Here is a 19,031-nt window from a genome sequence, read left to right as displayed (position 1 = left end):
TTTAATTTATTAAATAATACGTTAAGATACTTGTACATTGTATGCGAAAGTATATAGATAAAAAAAAACAAACAAAAAGTTGGCCAGTTTTTAAGGCTTGAGGCTTTATCTATATAATCTATAAGGTTTTGCCATATACCACAAAGTGAACAAGAAAAAAATCAACAACTTCTTCTAATATTATTCCATCCTTGTCTCAACCCACCCTTTGTAGGGGGGAAAGGGATTGTTAGTAATAGAGACTGAGAATCCCATTGCTAGCAATATACTCAACCAGGTCGACCTCCTCGCGATTCTCCCTGGAAACTATCATGGTTAATTCCTCAGAATTCATCACGATGGGATAACTGGCCTGTTTTCATTCTCATCTATCACCCTTCACTGGTGCTCCGCCAGCGTATCCCGTTAGCGCAGGCGGGGTTACCATTACCATTTTCACCCAACAAAAAACCCATCCTTTGTTTTACTACCTACTACATTCAAATAACAAAATTGTACAAAAAAGTATTAAGCATAAACAAACATCGTGACACGTGATATTTATTTATCTATTTATACATTTGCACACAATAGAATATGTCTACAGGGCGGACTTAATGCCTGATGACATTCTCTACCAGTCAACCGTTACGATAAACAGAGAGAGTCAATGGCGGTGCATAGATTTAAAAAGAAATTGTCAATAAAATAAATATTTTGAGAGACAACAACAATATATATTTTTAAGTAACACTAAGTACAGTATAAGTAACTATTGTTAATAAATATAATAATTTATATATTTATGTTAATAATAAATAATCTAATTTTATATATATTTGTTAGTTTTATTAAATCGAATTACTTTTATTTTATTTTATTTAATTAGTTTTTTTTTACAATTCAAATTCAAATGTACTTAATATGAGATAACAAGATTAATTTAGTTATTAATAGACTTAAAATTTTGTTACTAAAGAAGTTATAATTTAATAGGCCATATATATATATATATATATATATATATATATATATATATATATATATATATATATAATTTTATACCACTGAGGTGGCAAACAAGCATACAGCCCACCTGATGGTAAGTGGTTACCGTAGCCTATGAACGCCTGCAATACCAGAGGCATTACGCGCGCCTGAAGAAACCTCTTTACCCCCCTTTTGAAAAACCCCATGCTGTAGTCTCTTGGGAAAACCTCGGCAGGGAGCTCATTCCACAATACCGGAAGGGTGGGATATGGCGTGAATTTACAGGGTACAGAGGAATAACACCTGAGTCTTCAGGAATGGCAACGCATGGGGGGTATCATGGGCGAAACAGTATACTCTGTTATGTCCATGGTACTGCTCATGTCTATAGGCGACGGTTACCACTTTCCATCAGATGGGCCGTCAGCTTGTTTGCCATTCTATGTTGTATAAAAAAAAAAGTAATAAATCAATCCTGTTTACAATACGTGGGTACATTTTATTTTCACTATTTACAAAGGATCCTTGTAAACACAATAAATACACGAGTTGTACACGTACGTCGAATTATTTACTCTCAAAGGTAACATGTTACACATACAGACGGTAAAAAAATTAGCTCTCTGTGTAGATTCTTTTTTAACAGGAATCTACACAAATAGACATCAAGTTCAAATATTTTTTTTACTTAAATAGACTTATTTACAAGCCCTTTTAAACCGCCATTTTATTTATGAATGCAATGTTCGGAAAGTTATCTGTTGAGAAGAGTCAGCAAGAAACTCAACAGTTACTCTTTTAAATGTCTGTTAACATTATTTATTTATTTATAAATTACTCACCACACTTACAATATCCCAAAACATGTAGTGAGCCATAGGTTTATTTTACAAACGTAGAAATTTTAAACAACATTTTAAATATTTATCTATTTTGTCATTAAATATATCAATATCTGGCTGCTGAGCAATCAGAGAATTGAGCAGAGAAATAGCCTGATAAGTGGGAGCAAACTGAGCAGTACAGGTGCGAACCGGCGGTGCCGATTGTAATATTATGTGTATTTCCATACAACCATTCTTTGGAATCAACTTCCAGCAGCAGTATTTCCGAACCGATACGACAACATAACCTTCAAGAAAAGAGTATATTCCTTTTTAAAAGGCCGGCAGCACACCTGCAATGCCGCTGGTGTTGTAGGTGATCATGGGCGGCGGTAGTCACTTACCATCAGGTGAGCCGCATGCTCGTTTGCCCCCTGTGTTGTAAAAAAAAAAAAAAAAATAATATATGTGTATTTATAAGGACTCAAGTGTTATTGCTCTGTACCCTGTAAATTCACTACCATATCCCCTCCTTCAAACTGAAACACAGCCATGCAAAAACAATTGCTTTATGGTAGAAATACGAATGGGAAAGAGGTACCCAAACAAACGACTTTTGTATAATATCTCTGGTAAGAAGCATTTTACAACCTTTGTGGTGAACTTAACACTAGACAGGCCCACATTCCACCGAGCATATTTTGAATCCACTGCTACAGGAGGCGAGCCTACCGCCGTCATTCGTATTAACAGCATTTCCCCTCTCCAAAATGAAAACACAAAATTTTTAGATAAATAAAGATTTATTGTACATTAACTTAACAATAAAATACTATGGGAAAGATTATTTAAATAAGAATACCTAACAAGTACATTCTAATAAAGTAATAAATAAAACATTATATAATTAGTTATGTATAAACTTAAATTTGTCTAATTCTTGTTTGAAAATTGTCACAATGTTGTACACCGCTCTACCCCTTGACATTGATGCTTCTTTCCACTTTGGGTGTTGCTGGAAGAGAACTCTTTCAGACTCGCCTTTGTACATTTAATTACCTCTGTCATATTTTTATATATAATGAATGTATACAATAGAGTATTAAATAAATAAATAAAAAGTCAAATTTTAAGCACAATTTTCTATTTATTCTACAAATAATTAATTCATATTATTATTTCTCATTCCTTGTATTACCAAGGATCTTCAGATGTCATCGATTTTGCAAACACTAAGACTGGTTTGTTATTTTGTATAATATTAATTTTCTCTGTCGTTGTAACTTCTTTCAACGGATCCTGATTATGGCCATATTTGACAACTTTAGATTTGGCAAATACCGTTTCTATATCAACGTTTATGTCCTCTTTAGGTGTAACTTTATTGTGCTTAGAATCAATAAATTGCATGGCTTTTGTATCAGAATAAGAAGATAGCTTATCATTTGAATTACCTAAATAAATATTAATAATTTCATGGCTATCCCGTGGAAATTCATGGTGGTAATAATTTTTATAGTCATTATTAATTGATTTTATATCCACTTGCCTGGTTTGAAAGTTGGGATTCTCTAAAACAGGTGGTGTTTGAAAAACTATATATTCCGTCACAGTTGCATCATTTAAGTCGTTGTTCATTTCAGTTGAAGTTTTTTCTTCATTCTCAATTGTGTTCGTAGTTGATTCAGAATTATATTTTTGATCATAATGTTTATGGTAATAATTATTATTGTTTGTTACTTTAACATCATTAAACAGTTCATTAGCACCTTGTAACTTTTCTCTATTTATTCGTTTTCGATCATTTCTATCAGATCCATAAAAATGTCTGTTATCTCTGTGATTTCTTATATAATCGTCGTCACTCTCTGTATTTGTATTGTCCATGGTAAAATTAGGATAATAATCAACCACAAAGTTTTCTACTTCATCAATGGCATCTTCTTCGCCCAATTTAGGTATTTTAGTATCTAAATTATAAGTTTCAGTAGTAGTTTCTATTGGAACTGTTTTCATAATGTCATAAATATTTGGATCTTGTGTAGTTGTTAATAAATCCACAGATTCTATAGTTGATGATACTTCTGTAACATTTTTTGTCAATTTTTGATCAGTAGTTTCATCGTAATCTATGATTTTGTCAGTTGTTGATGATGGTGATAAGTTTATGTCTGTAGTAGTGTAACTTGTATCAAATATTTCATCGTTGTATGAAAAAGTAGTTTTTGTATTTTCTTTTTGTTTCTTACGTTTTCTTCTATTAGAATTACCTGACTTGTTTCTAATTTCGCCTCCATGACTTTTTCTACTTTCAGTTTTAAGTGACTGAGCATTCTTTGAAGAACGAGATTTACCCAACTGTTGATTTGTGCACTGACGCCGTAAGTATGTTAGTAACTTTCTAATTACTTCTTCTGGAATACCGGGAAATTTTCTGTGTATATCTCTAATTACAATATCATCTCTACTTTTTCTCGAGTTATTGTCAATCTTGTTATTTTTTTTATTATTTTTCGGTTTGTCACCTTCATATGATGAAACTGTAGTTTTTTCAACAGACAATTGATCTTTCTCATCATTCATATTTGAAGGCAAATTATCAGGCTTTGAAATAATATCAGGAGATTCATTGACATCAGGACTTGCTGATGGTTCATTTCCTAAGAAATCTTGTTGTTCGTTATCTTTACTACTGTTGCGAATATTTTCGTTATTGTCCATATTACGTGTTTTGGATGGCCTATTTCTTTCTGTTGCATTTTTTTTACTACCAACATGTTTAGTTTTGTCATTTTTTCCAGCTTTACGTTTACCGGTTTCTCCTCTATGATTTATATCTCTGTTTCTAGATCTAGAATTATGGTCATGATTTTTTTCTGAATTTTCATGTATACGTGTATTAGATTTTTTCCTCGGTCTAACGCTTTCAGACTGTCTACTGCTACTGTGTGGAGGTCTATGCATTTTACCATTATAATTTACATGTTCTTCCCTTTGAAAATGTCTTGATGGTTTAAAGTGTTCATTTATGTCTTGTTCAATTGCATCCAAATATTCTGGCGATAAGATATAATAATTATTCACAATATTTGGTGCTACACCAGTATTAGGCACATTAGTTGGCTGTGTAGGAATTTCTATGCCATTTGGTATATATTTTCCATTTGCGCCTAAAATTCTTTGCATTACTGGATTTGTTGTTAATTTATTAAGATATAGTTGATTTATTACATTTTCTTTTGGACTTGCTGTTACCGTATTTTGTTGCAATTGGTTGCAAGGGCATTTATTAGCTGGTATTTGATTTTGATTTAAAAGTTGTTGAAGATAAAGATTGTTATTGCTTGCTGGCTGTTGTGAATAAGGAGTGTTGTAGCTTGATATCTGTGGTGGGTAGGGCACGCTTGGAGGTTGTCTGAAGTTATTTTGATTGTAATTCTGAGATGACAAAAGTGGCAGCAGTTGTGTTAGAGGATTCCCGATTACCTGAAAAGATATTTACAATGATTTTTTTTTTAATTAATCAATAAAATCCATTCAATCGATTGTCAAATTAACGATAACAAATCATTAATATATTGTATTTAGTCGTGTAGTACTGACATAAAATAAACCAACCTTTCCTTTCCCGTGGGTATCGTGAGAGGCGACTAATTGAATTTACTGGTCATTAAAATATCTCTAAAGCCTGACTGCGATTGCCAATCTGCCTGCCAATCGTGGCAACTACTGGCATCCCCTAAGGGGAGGCTTATGTTCAGCAGTGGACAGGCTGATATGGTAATGATGATGATGATGATATTAACGATTAGAGAATAAAAATGTATTTTTATTAACAAACAACACAATAGCTGCTTCTTTATAAACTAGTGTTCCAGGCGTTCATAAATTACAGTAACTATTTAGCATCAGTCGGGCTGTATACCTGTGTGCCACTACACATTGGACATAAAAAAAAATATGATTGAACATATATTTTTTTTATATATGTTAGTTTCATCTTTTATATATTTATATAGCATTTTTATTTATTTATTTATTTAAACTTTAATGCACAGTAAAATTCTATGTACATTTGGCGGACTTAACACCGGACGATGGTCTCTACCAATCAACCATTGGGCGAACAGAGAATTACGTAGGCGGTGCATTTTTGAATAGAGAAAAAAAATAAAGCATTATATGTATTTTCTTTTTCATATGTGTTTGCTTTACATGAATTACTCAAGCTGTGCACATAATGTAATTGGATTGTAACCTAACTGAATCACAAATGTAATTACTACTTATGTTTTTTTTATGGTTATGATCCGTTTTATGTGTGTAACTAGCTTCCCGTGCCGGCTTCGCACGGGTGGACATTTTTACAACATTTAAAAAATTGGTTATTGTGACATAACGATAATATTCAGACATATAGTATTGCGAAGTTTTTTGTAGTTATTGATATTTTCTTCAATATTGTAGAACATACTTTTGTTCTATCATCAACAGTTTCCGAAGCGCACGCGACCAAAGATATTTTATAGCATTTCTTTTTTATACCTTGAGTTACGTTACTAAAGTTTTAGTAAGGATCCCTAATCTTCTCTAGCAATATATATAGCCTATATTACTCAGGGTGAATGTAGCTTTCTAATGGTGAAAGAATTTTTGAAATCGGCAATGTAGTTTTTTGTGTTTATTCCTTACAAACATACATACACACAAAAATACAAATCTTTCCTCTTTAAAATATTAGTGTAAATGTAGATGTAGATAGTGTAAATAAATAAATAAAATAAAATAAAATAAAAACGTATAAATAAAACTGCTTACCAACACAACGCATGAGAATAAAACAATAAATAAAGCTATCATCTTTCGTCCATTATCCACTTTTGTACACAAATTCAAACAAACCTCTCTTTACATACACGTGATTGTTATATATTAATCATTTTACAGATAAATCAGTTAATTGCATATATATTTTTTAATATTATCTCATTTTTATCTCAAAAACTTCGAGATTAAACACGATCTTGGGAAAGAATTATCAGTTGGCATTACGTGTTAATGATGGTGCAAATTGTGTATTTGATATTTAAAACACGCAACAGATTTTGATATGAGTTTCACTGTCGTTGACACAGGGGGGAAAGGGATTGTTAGTAATGAGATCTAACAGCCTATTGCTAGCAATATACCCCTATCAGATCGACCTCCACGCGGTTCCCCCTGGAAACCATCATGGTTAATTCTTGTGAGATTTGCCACGATGGGCTACCTGGCTGCTTTCATCTTCACCTATCATCCTTTGCTGGTGCCCTGCCAGTGTGCCTGATAGCGCAGGCGGGGTTACCATTCCATTATCATGCATGAAAAACCCCGACACAAAAACGAAGGGTTGTTTTGAGTTTGACGTCTCTCTCTCTCTCTTTATGTGTTTGTGTGTGTATGTATGTATGTGTGTGTGTGTGTGTGTGTATGTATGTGTGTGTGTCTGTCTTTGGCAACGTAGTTCCTGAAGGGATGTACCGATTTTGATGAAATTAGAAAAGGAGTGAATTAATCAGGAATGTCTTTAGCTGTGCTTGATGGAAATTGGTCCAAGATGACCGCCGCCACAAAATGGCGAGTAACTTTTTTTTTCACAATTCTCTTACTATACAGTGTTCTATATACTTACGCAGACAATGTATCTTGTCGTGTCTATATTTATATTATTTAATAAATAAAATGAGTTCTTATATTTTAAAAAGAATCAAAGACTATAAAACAAAATAAATATAGAAGTTACAAAGGAATCACTCATAATTATTTATCACGCAAAATTGTATGAAAAAGTTGACTCGCTTCTCTCGAAGCTTTTGTATGAAGACACTTTATCTATTTAATCTAAGAATTCCATATTATAAATATGTTATCTCAATATTTGAAGAACTTTGAAATAACTAAACGGAATTAAAAAAAAAAAACATTGCCCGATTTTAACTGAAGATAATGGCTGTATAGCTATGGTAGTATGGCAATATTATATACTCGTATAGTACTAGCTGACTCGGCAAACGTTGTTTTAACATATACATTATTTCGCGAACTATACATGAAAATATATCGTACTACAATTATTATATTGGATTGCCATCTTGCAACCTATAAACCTTACCTTATAAAAATCGCGATTAAAAAACAGGGGTTGACCATAAAAACGTGAAAATTTGAATTTGTATGTATTTTTCAATGCTAAATCATAATAAAATACAAATGTAATCAAAAATACAAAAGGAATCAACTTCCAGCAGCAGTATTTCCGAACCGATACGACAACATAACCTTCAAGAAAAGAGCATATTCCTTTTTAAAAGGCCGGCAGCACACCTGCAATGCCGTAGGTGTTGTGGGTGACCATGGGCGGCGGTAGTCACTTACCATCAGGTGAGCCGCATGCTCGTTTGCCCCCTGTGTTGTAAAAAAAAAAAAAAAAAAAAAAAAAAAAAATTGTAAAAATTTGTCAAAAAGTAAAAAAAAATATTTAGGTGTGGGTCACCCTTATTATTAAGGGATATGAAAAATAGATATTGGCCGATTTTTAGACCTGCCCGATACGCACACAAAATTTCATGAAAATTGGTAAAGCCGTTTCAGAGTTTGGTAACAAACACCGCGACACGAGAATTTTATATATAAGATATACTCCCTTTGCTTTCCTCTTGTATAGTGAAAAGGGAATCAAAAAAATTACTTGATATATCCCGTGACTCTGTTTATATCAGTACATATAGTGTCCTATGTACTAAGTTTTTATTTATAAGTGATAATGAAATAGTAACCCCACCCGCGCTATCGGTATACACTGGCGGGGCACCAGTGAAGGATGATAGGTGAGGATGAAGTAGGTCAGTTAGCCCATCGTGACGAATTCAACGAGAATTGTTCACGATAGTTTCCAGGGGGAACCACGCGGAGGTTGACCTGATAGGGTCTATTGCTAGCAATGGGGCTGTCAAACTGCCATTGCTAACAATCCCTTCCCCCCTATATACTAAGTTAGGATATGAACTCCGGTAGGTTGTGTCCTATCAAAATAAATTGTCTTACTGTTGACCTTGACCTAATTAAATTGAAAAATATCCGCCTTTAACTGTCCACTGCTGAACATAAGCTTCTTCTTGGGGGGAGGACGGGGGGGGGGGTTGCCAGTAGGTGCCACGCTTGGCAGGCGGATTGGCAACCGCAGCTAGGCTTTAGAGATGTTTTAAAAGGGAAAAGAAGAAGTAGCCTTCGCCGGAACCACACGGCTAATATATGGACGTTTGTTCACTTAAAAAGAAAGATACAGTTCACACGGCCAGACTTCCAGTTGACTATGGACGCCTGTATACACCCTTTTTCCCTTTTAGAAAGCCAGATCCAGATCAGTCAGTAACATAGGCTTCTTTTCTTTTCATTTAAGAGTTCCCTCTTGTCGGTGCAACCAATTCATGCATCTTCCTCCAGCCAGCTCTATCCCAGGCCATATCCTTTATCTCCCTATACGACATGACACCTAGTGTTTCCTTTATCTGACCCATGTAGTTAATCCTCGGTCTTCCTCTTCCTCTTTTGCCCTCTATCTTTCCTTCTATTGTGCTCTTAAAAAAATCGTCATGTCGTATAAGGTGGCCCAGCAATTTGCCTCTTCTATTTTTTATTATTTTGATATAACATTGATTGAAGTAATAAAGATTAGAACATAGGCTAGTAATTGCATTTTCGAAAATTCTATCTATCCGTGCGATGCCGGGCCGGATTGCTAGTTATAAATAAAACATTTTTTTATACAAATTAGAATGGCAAACAAGCTGACGGCCCACCTGATGGAAAGTGGTAACCGTCGCCTATAGACATGAGCAGTACCATGGACATAACAGAGTATACTGTTTCGCCCATGATACCCCTCATGCGTTGCCATTTCTGAGGACTCAGGTGTTATTCCTCTGTATCCAGTAAATTAACGCCATATCCCACCCTCCAAACCGAAACACAGCCATGCAAACACATCTGCTTCACGGTTGAAACACGAATGCGACAGAGGTACCCAAGCAATCGACTTTTGTACAAAGTCTCCCTCTGGTATAACTATAGGACTATAGGAAACAAGTTCAAGGTTTGTTTATTTCACAGCGGTATTTGCTGACCTTAGTATGTTACTGTAAGGCATACATTTTACTTGATTATGCATAAAGTAAATCTTACTACAATATCAACACGGAATTTTACAAAGATTTATTTATTTAACACTTTATTGCACTAGAAACATAAAAATATACAATGACAAATAAAAATTCAAGTGAAATAGAAGGGGTATAAAGTGCAAATGGGCGTGTGATCCCGGCATAGAATAGACCAGCCCTTCCTTTCCCGTGGGTGTCGTAAGAGGCGTAAAGGAGGGCGAGGGATAGACAGCAGCGTCCCTCTTAAAACATCTCTAAAGCCTGACTGCGGTTGCTAACTCACCTGCTAAGCGTGGCAACTACTGGCAAAACCCCCAAGGGAGAGGCTTATGTTCAGCAGTGGACAGTTAACAGCTGATGAGATGATGATGATGATCATAGTCATCATCATCATCTTGTATCTTAATGAGACCAAAACAATATTTTTTAGAATTTTTATCTTTCCATCTATATGTCTAATCTCACATCATGCAACATTTTTCGCAATTGTATTCCTGAAGGGCTAACTTCAAATCTGGCGAATGTTTCCTCTCGACACGCCCTCTAGAAGTGACCTATTCATTAGTTTCTCTACTTTTAAAATTTAAGTGAACGAAGTAAAAGGCGAGAAGATAGTGTAAGAAATGCATAATATATATACGTGCATATAACTGCAACTAAATGAAATGACGTGACTCAGGTACGTAATTAAAAATAATGCATCAAGATGCAGTTTTTGTATTACAAAGAACTCGCAAAGTTCACGGCCACGTTATTACCTACTTTTATAAGTAAACAGTACGTAATTTCTATTCAACGGATTTTTTGCCCATGATACCACCATGCGTTGCCATTCCTGAGCACTCGGGTGTTATTCCTCTGTACCCTGTATGCAACGAGAAAGAGGAGTTAGAATGGCAAACAAGCTGACGACCCACCTGATGGACTGTGGTAACCGTCGCCTATAGACATGAGCAGTACCATGGACGTAACAGAGTATACTGTTATGCCCATGATACCACCATGCGTTGAAAAAAATTTGCCATTCCCGAGCACTCGGGGGCGGCATTTGTTATTCCTCTGTACTTTGAAGGGGATAAAATTGATTTACCTGAATAATTGTAAATAAATTTTTTAAAAAACTTTTATACGTACTTTCCGGACAAACCTCGTAAATACACGCCATATCCCACCCTTCAAACAGAAAGACAGCCGTGCAAAGACAACTGCTTCACGGTAGAAACATGAATGGAACAGAGGTGCCCAACCAAACGACTTGCTGGTTAAAAGGTTTGCGAAATCTCTTACAGATTTAAGCTCGCCTATTGTACATATATATTTAATATAAACTAGCTGTTGCCCGCGACTTTATCCGTGTGGTATTTGTTATTCCTGTTTAGTAAGTATCAATGTATGTACCTAGCTATTTATTATGTCCGGGAATCCTGGACCAAAATTAACAAACGACGTGTCGTTCTCAGTCCTTGCCTTAGGTCAAAGTGCAGGTTGTGTACTAAGCTGCATAAGTTCCTATAGTTTTTCAACTATCCCACGGGAACTATTTAATTTGCCGTTTAATTATTATGATTAAAAGTTTTTAAAATATTCCCCAGGGATATAAGGTACCACCATGCGTAATTTCATTTAAATCGGTCCAACAGTTTCGGAGATTAGCCCGTACAAACACACAGAGAAACAAAAAAATTGATAAAAACTTGGATGTGTTCTATTTAACTTCTAACATCCCCCTGATCCGGCTTTTAGTTGGTTTATGCGTGTCGTTAACCAATTGTCAATCCCAAATTCCTTAAAAAAAACACCTCCGCTGCGGTTTAGGGCACGAGAGTCTCTTTTTTTTATACCACTGAGGTGGCAAACAAGCATACGGCCCACCTGATGGTAAGCGGTTCCCGTAGCATATGAACGCCTGCAATACCAGAGGTATTACGCGCGCGTTGCCGACCCTGAAGAAAACTCTTTACCCCCCTTTTGAAGAACCCCATGCTGTAGTCTTTTGGGAAAGCTCGACAGGGAACTCATTCTATAACCTGAGTGTTCGTGGGAGAAAACATCTCTGAAACCGCATTGTACGCGACCATTTAGGCTGTAAGGTATGAGGGTGAACTCCCTGTCGATGGCGAGCCGTACGATAATAGAAAGTGGGCATCATATTGAATGATTCCTCTGAGCACAATCCGTTGTACGTTTGCGTTTCACTATGATAGACCGATTCCAATTTGACCATATAAGGCGTTGAATGGGCTCCTAACGCGCATTACAATATCCAATAAAACCAAACAGATAAACCTATTAAAATACTTTATTTACAATAAAAAAAAAAATAACACTTAAAGCAATAATTTCTCTAATTCTACCAATACACTAGTGATCAGCTTGATCAGACCGCTGAGCAGGCCAGTACCATCTGATAACCCTGTTAGCAATCCAAGTACAAGGTTTAGAACCTGCGAGACCAAACCCATTAGCAGCCCTGGAGCCGCTAGCACGTTAGATCTGAATAAAGAAATCAGTACACTAATGTATAAGAACAAAACTGACGCCAAATCCGTCAGGGTAGCGTATAGAAGGGGTAAAGTGCAACCGAAGTAAGGCAACAGGGCCGGAGTCAGGTTCTGAACAATGTTGGACAAATTGTTCAGATTGTTGATCAGATTGATTAGGAATGGCAACAGGAGGCAAGCTAGCTGGTTCGCAATTGGCAACACCGTGGAGATTTCGTCAAAGGCCAATCGAAGTGCCGATACAGAGTACGCCGGGATCATTGCTTCACTGTTTTTTGCCTGAAACGAAATATTTTATTTATTATAGTTAACTTAATAGTAACTTAGGCCTTCTCCATAAGGAAAATTTAGTCAGTAATTTCCACACTTAGTCGATGAATGGGCAGCAGCGTCCGTCTTAAAACATCGTCAACGTCTAACTGCGGTTTCTAACCTCGACCTGTTAGCAATGGGGCTGTTAGAACCCATTACAAACAATCCTTTACCCCGCACAGAATACACTGTGCCGCCCATGATACTTTTTATGTATCATCATCCTGTACCCTGTAATTTTATTTCTTTTGGACAGTGGCAATAAAATGCTACCAAGCGTAGCAACTACTGGTAAAATCTTTCTTATGGAAACGGCCTGTATTAAGCAGTGGACAGTTTATGCCTTATATGAAGCAAAATTGTTTGCAATGGATAATTTTTTTTTTTTTTACATAAAGTGTACTAAGTATTTTTTTAATGGGTGGTAATGGAATGGTAACTCCACCCGCGCTATCGGTATACACTGGCGGGGCACCAGTGAGAGATGATAGGTGAGGATGTATACCGAATACACCGGCGAGACACCAGTGAAGGATGATAAGTGACGATGAAGCAGGTTAGTTAACCCATCGTGACGAATTCAACACGAATTGTTCACGATGGTTTCCAGGGGAAACCACGTGGAGGTCGACTTAATAGGGCACATTGCTAACAATGGGGCTGTCAAACTCCATTGCTAACAATCCCTTTCCCCCCAGTGTACTAAGCATTAGGTGACCGCACTCGCAATCCCCAAGATACAGGTCTGGCCTAGTTTGGGAACTGACGGTAATGCAGACTTTTCCTCTTTCAATATGAATTGTAAAAATTGTAAATTGTACTTTTTTTTATACAACTTAGAATGGCAGACAAGCTGACGGCCCACCTGATGAAAAATTGTAACCGTCGCCTATAGACATGAGACATGAACATAACAGAGTATACTGTTTCGCCCGTGATACCCCCCATGCGTTGCCATTCCTGAGGACTTAGATGTTATTCCTCTGTACCCAGTAAATTCACGCCATATCCCATCCTTCAAACCGAAACACAGCCATGCAAACACAACTGCTTCACGGTTGAAACACGAATGCGACAGACATACCCAAGCAATCGACTTTTGTACAAAGTCTCCCTTTGGTAAAATGCAACTGTTTCTTACTTGAAATATCTATTTTACATTGTACATTTTTATGTTTGTAGTGCAATAAAGAATTCATAATAATAATAAAAAAAAAAAATTAATAAAAAAAATTAAAAAGAGCTCAAACGGATTTTAAAAATTCTTTCACCTATAGAAAGCTACATTATCAATAATTAACATATATTTTATATTATTTTCGAAATATCTATCTATTTGTTTATTTATTTAACACTTTATTGCACCAACATAACATGATTTGTTAAAACAATTTACAATACGTATAGTGTAGTACAAAAGGCGGTCTTGTTGCTAAGCAATCTCTTCCAGACAACCTTTGGGTAGAAGGTATTAAAGCATAAGTAGGTAGGTGGCGCGTTAAAAAAGATAGATTTGTAAAAAATAATATCTGTGACAGCATAGTCATATACACATACATAAATATACACATACATAAATAAATAATAACTATCTACTAATGACAATAACTATCTACCCGTGCAAAGCCAGATTTTTTTTACAATGACAATGAGCTATTGCAAAAAGCAGTTTTTGCTCCTTATAGAAAAACGTGCAGTTTCAATTGTTACAAAATTAATATGAGACCGATACAGGAGTAAAATTTTGGAAATAATTTCAGAATGAAACACTATAATCGGTTCATAATTGGTGACGTCATCGTATGATATAATCACGGAAAATTGACGCGAATCGCGACGCGATTGTGTTCCACAAAAAAAAACCGATTTAAATCGTGACAAATCCAGTTATTTTGGTCTTAAAATTATATTACTGAACCGATTTTGATAAAAATTTCTTTAGAACTAATCTGTAAGTACATCCTTTCAGATAAAAAAATCCAAATCGGTTTACAACCGACGGACTTATGACGTGACAAACATAAAAAAATACAACCGAATTTAAAGCCTCCTTTTTTTGAAGTCGGTTAAAAAAGCAGGGTTTTTTTATCTTTATATATTTAGTAGTATACTTAGAGTTTCACTATATGCTGAAGCCACAGGAAAATAGTAACGTAAGAGAATAATTATGATTAAGCTTTTAAATCTATTTGTTTAAATAAAAAAATATATAACGTTTAAATACTTTTCGAAAGAACTACCGTTTTTATTTAGATGGGCAGCCATCTTGTTTTTCAATCCTAATACCCTTGATAATTATAATGGATACTGTCGATAATCATGGAGCAAATTGTATCTAGATGGAGTGTCTATCTTAAAACTGCTTCGACTGAAATAGCCCAAATAAAAAAATGCTACGTTCGCAATTTAGTATCTTTAAAACTGTAACTTTAATCACAAAAACGGTCATTTTATTTATTTATATAAACTTTATGATACTTTAATTCTGTCAAAAGATTGAGCTAGCATAACCAGTAAAAACAAGTGCGTTTCGCTTCTTAAAAATAATCGCAACTTTAATCGTGATAAAACACACAATAACCTACGAGAAGTTTTGTAGACACATTAGATTGACAATAGTTTTGATTTAGAACGCGAAAACATTTTAGACAAATGTTATCTAGTTAAATAGATTATACTTCGTAACATAGTTTTTATCCCGCATCAAGAAATGAATCGATTGCAAAAGTAATAATAAAAGTAGGTTCAAAATCACCAACATAATTACGCAAGGTAACCACAAAAAATACAAATGAATTGGGAACATCTAGTACAATTTAAAAATGACGCGTCAGTCAATAGTTCATCGTTTTTCTAGAACGTTTTTTATTAATCATTGCTCTATCTGAATGATAAATAATCAAAGAATCTAAACAAGATTGATTAGGAATAAATTCAAATAACATTTTTTATTTCCCGCCAAAAATTCGAGTCTTGTCAAATGTCACAGATTATTCCGTTCTATTTTTTTTTTAATCCCAGAGTAGACACAAGGAAAATTGATCACAAAAATATTCAGAAGGCCAAAAATAGATGATTAAATCCTATCTTATTAATATAATAACTGTGAAATAGCACATAGGTACTCAAGTAAACGAAACCGCGAATTACAGCTAGTAAATAATAATATAAATTTGTACTAACCAATAAAACAATAGACAAAGCAACAAGCACGATATGCGAGCGCATTTTTTCTTGTTTTTTTTTTTTAACTAAATTAAACAAATTCAAACTTTTAACTAAACCTAAATCCAAATAGGTTAATGACAGAATGTGTGAAAACATACATTATTTATACATATTTTATCAATATTTTGTACACAATGTAATGATATTTTTACATCATTTATATTACATTTGTTACTGGGTAAATATTATTATCTATTTTTAATCTGTTAAAATATTATGTCACAGATTAAACAATTAATGTATGTAATTAGTAAGCAATCTATTGCGGCGATATGTAGGCTTCCTTTAATTAGGTTAAGCAACTCTTCATATTATTTGATGAATATAGTCAAATTATAATAAAAATATGTATGAAAATCTGTATAATAATAATCTAAATACTATTCCTTAAGGGGGGAAAGGGATTGTTAGTAACGGGGTCAAATAGCCCTATTTTTTTTTTATTGGATGAAAATGGAATGGTAACCCCGCCTGCGCTAACGGGATACGCTGGCGGAGCACATGTGAAGGGTGATAGATGAGAATGAAAACAGGCCAGTTAGCCCATCATGATGAACTCATCAGGAATTAATCATGATAGTTTCCAGAGGGAACCGCGAGAAGGTCGACCTGGTTGCGTATATTGCTAGCAATAGGATTCTCAATCTCCATTACTAACAATCCCTTCCCCCCCCCCTAAATAGCCATATTAATAGCAGTATACCCTGTCAGGTCGACCTCCACGTGGTTCCCCCTGGAAACCATCGTGACTAATTCTAGTTTAATTCGTCAGGATGGGCTAAATGACCTACTTTCATCTTCATCAGTCATCTATCACTGGTGCCCCGCCAGTGTATACAGATAGCGCTGACGGGGTTACCATATCATAATCACTCGTTACAAAAAAAAAACTATTCCTTAAAAAAAAGAGGTTACCAACCCGCCCGCCAAGGGTCACAACTACTTGCAAAACTCCCCTTAGGTAAGGCTTATGTTATGTTACAGTGGACAGGTAACAGTCAAAATAATAATGATGGGAGAAAAATTAACAATGATAATTAACTAGAGAGGTTTCTTCAGGGTCGGCAACGCGCGCATAATACCTCTGGTATTGCAGGTATTCATAGGCTACGGTAACCACTTACCATCAGATGGGCCGTATGCTTATTTGCCACCTCAGTGGTATAAAAAAAAAATAAGAATACTGCACAATGTATTTATTCATTTATTATATATGTACATTTTAATTTGTGTACCATATTTGTAAAAAATGGCAATAAATTTATTATTATTTATTAAATTTTTACAAAATTCTCATCTCCCCTCTTAAGGAGAGGAGATGGCAACTAACCCCCGGCAGAAGCACAGTCGGCCTGGGTTCAGGGCCCCAGGGAGAGAAACCGGCGTACAATGCGGGCAGAATCTAAAAGCACAGCTTTCTGCATCTTTCCCGGGAGTGAGCCGCCTCGGAATCCCAACCGTCTGAGATGTTGTTCCAGACTGGTTGGGATAAGACCGTTCACCGACAAAACGATTGGAATGATTTCGGTGGACGTCACCCCCCCCCCCCCACATTTCGGTCACCTCGTGAGCCAGATCGAGATATTTTCTATTATATTTTAATATTATTATAAGACCCCACGTATCAAATGTTCTGTCGCTCTTATGAGTAAAACTAGCTAAAAAAATACATAATTTTAAAATTATGTGTTTTTCTTTTGAAATCATGTAAAAAGCTATTGTAAACAAAACGTATGAGATTTTCCAAATATCATCGTCGTCATCATTCCAGCCATTATCCGTCCATTGCTGGGCATAAGCCTCCCACATAGACTGCCATGAAGAACTGTTCTGAGCCACCTGCATCCAGTAACTCCCTGCAATGCATTTCAGGTCGTCACTCCATCTAGTGGGGAGTCGTTCTACACTACGTTCGCCCGAATATGGTCACCATTCAAGAACCTTTCTTCCCTATCGGTTGTCGGTTCTTCGAGCTATGTGACCAGCCCATTTCCTGTATACAATATAGGTAAGTTTAAATGAAACAGGCTTACATTTCCCGTATACATTTTGCTTACTTTCTGATCTCCCATCTCCCATCCCTGTTTCTGATCTGATCCCATCTGGTCGCCCATTCAAATTTTATGTATATTATTTTGATGAGGGTATATTTATTTCATACGGTTTTACCCACTTCCAAATTCCACGCACAACAAAGTTCATAACGTAAATAATCCAACTTTTTAATTAAATCAACGACTGAGTTCCGTGCTTGTTTTTCCTGGCTGAAATTATATTCCGAATAGACGGTAGAATAATGAAAAGTTTTTTTTTTTTACAACACAGGGGGCAAACGAGCATGCGGCTCACCTGGTGGTAAGTGACTACCGCCGCCCATGATCACTCGCAACACTAACGGCATTGCAGGTGCACACAGCAAATTGTAGTTTACTTGAATAAAAATATTTCTTTCTTTTTTCTTTCTTTCTTTCAAGTAGAAAGTAAAATAATAATGTATAATATAATTTGTTACTTCATATGCTTTTTCATGGGGCGAGAGAGAAGGGATTATTAGTAATGGAGACGAAGTTCATTGCTAGCAAAATACCCTGTCAGGTCGACCTCTATGCGGATTCCTCTGCAAATCATTGTAGTTAACTCTTTTGGAATTTATCACGTTGGGCCAACTGACCTGCTTTCATCCTCACCTATCATCCCTCACTGGTGCCCCGTCAGCATATACCAATGGCGCAGGTAGGTCACCATTCTATTATTAACCAGAGGGAGACTTTGTACAAAAGTCGATTGCTTGGATACCTCTGTCCCATTCCATGAAGCAGTTGTGTTTACATGGCTGTGTTTCGGTTTGAAGGGTGAGATATGGCGTGAATTTACTGGGTACAGAGGAATAACATCTGAGTCCTCAGAAATGGCAACGCATAGGGGGTATCATGGGCGAAACAGTGTACTCTGTTATGTCCATGGTACTGCTCATGTCTATAGACGACGGTTACCACTTT

The 19,031-nt window shown here is 35.7% G+C and overlaps 2 protein-coding genes across 2 annotated transcripts; both read right to left on the bottom strand.

Annotated features, from left to right (window-relative positions):
- Positions 1-2,635: 2,635 nt before the first annotated feature.
- Positions 2,636-6,676, bottom strand: LOC113521008 (probable cyclin-dependent serine/threonine-protein kinase DDB_G0292550). The gene is made up of 2 exons (XM_031914480.2): positions 6,612-6,676; positions 2,636-5,279 (listed from the first exon to the last, which is right to left on the bottom strand). The coding sequence occupies exons 1-2, from the start codon at positions 6,651-6,653 to the stop codon at positions 2,988-2,990; spliced, it is 2,334 nt and encodes a 777-aa protein (XP_031770340.2). The 5' UTR covers positions 6,654-6,676; the 3' UTR covers positions 2,636-2,987.
- A 5,596-nt stretch (positions 6,677-12,272) lies between these two features.
- LOC113513774 (uncharacterized) lies at positions 12,273-16,126 on the bottom strand. The gene is made up of 2 exons (XM_026897758.3): positions 15,988-16,126; positions 12,273-12,771 (listed from the first exon to the last, which is right to left on the bottom strand). The coding sequence occupies exons 1-2, from the start codon at positions 16,030-16,032 to the stop codon at positions 12,319-12,321; spliced, it is 498 nt and encodes a 165-aa protein (XP_026753559.2). The 5' UTR covers positions 16,033-16,126; the 3' UTR covers positions 12,273-12,318.
- Between the last annotated feature and the right edge of the window lie 2,905 nt (positions 16,127-19,031).

The sequence above is a fragment of the Galleria mellonella genome, unplaced genomic scaffold (genome assembly GCF_026898425.1).
Source record: "Galleria mellonella isolate WM207_F2 unplaced genomic scaffold, CSIRO_AGI_GalMel_v1 utg424, whole genome shotgun sequence".
Classification (NCBI taxonomy): domain Eukaryota; kingdom Metazoa; phylum Arthropoda; class Insecta; order Lepidoptera; family Pyralidae; genus Galleria; species Galleria mellonella.
The sequence above is the reverse complement of the archived record's forward strand: the minus strand, read 5'-3'. Positions and strand labels throughout refer to the sequence as shown.

Coding starts and splice junctions, on each gene's coding strand:
- LOC113521008 (XM_031914480.2), bottom strand. CDS start 6,653: ATGATAGCTTTATTTATTGTTTTATTCTCATGCGTTGTGTTG. Junction 5,280..6,611: donor TATTCTCATGCGTTGTGTTG/GTAAGCAGTTTT, acceptor ATATCTTTTCAG/GTAATCGGGAATCCTCTAAC.
- LOC113513774 (XM_026897758.3), bottom strand. CDS start 16,032: ATGCGCTCGCATATCGTGCTTGTTGCTTTGTCTATTGTTTTATTG. Junction 12,772..15,987: donor CTTTGTCTATTGTTTTATTG/GTTAGTACAAAT, acceptor ATTTCGTTTCAG/GCAAAAAACAGTGAAGCAAT.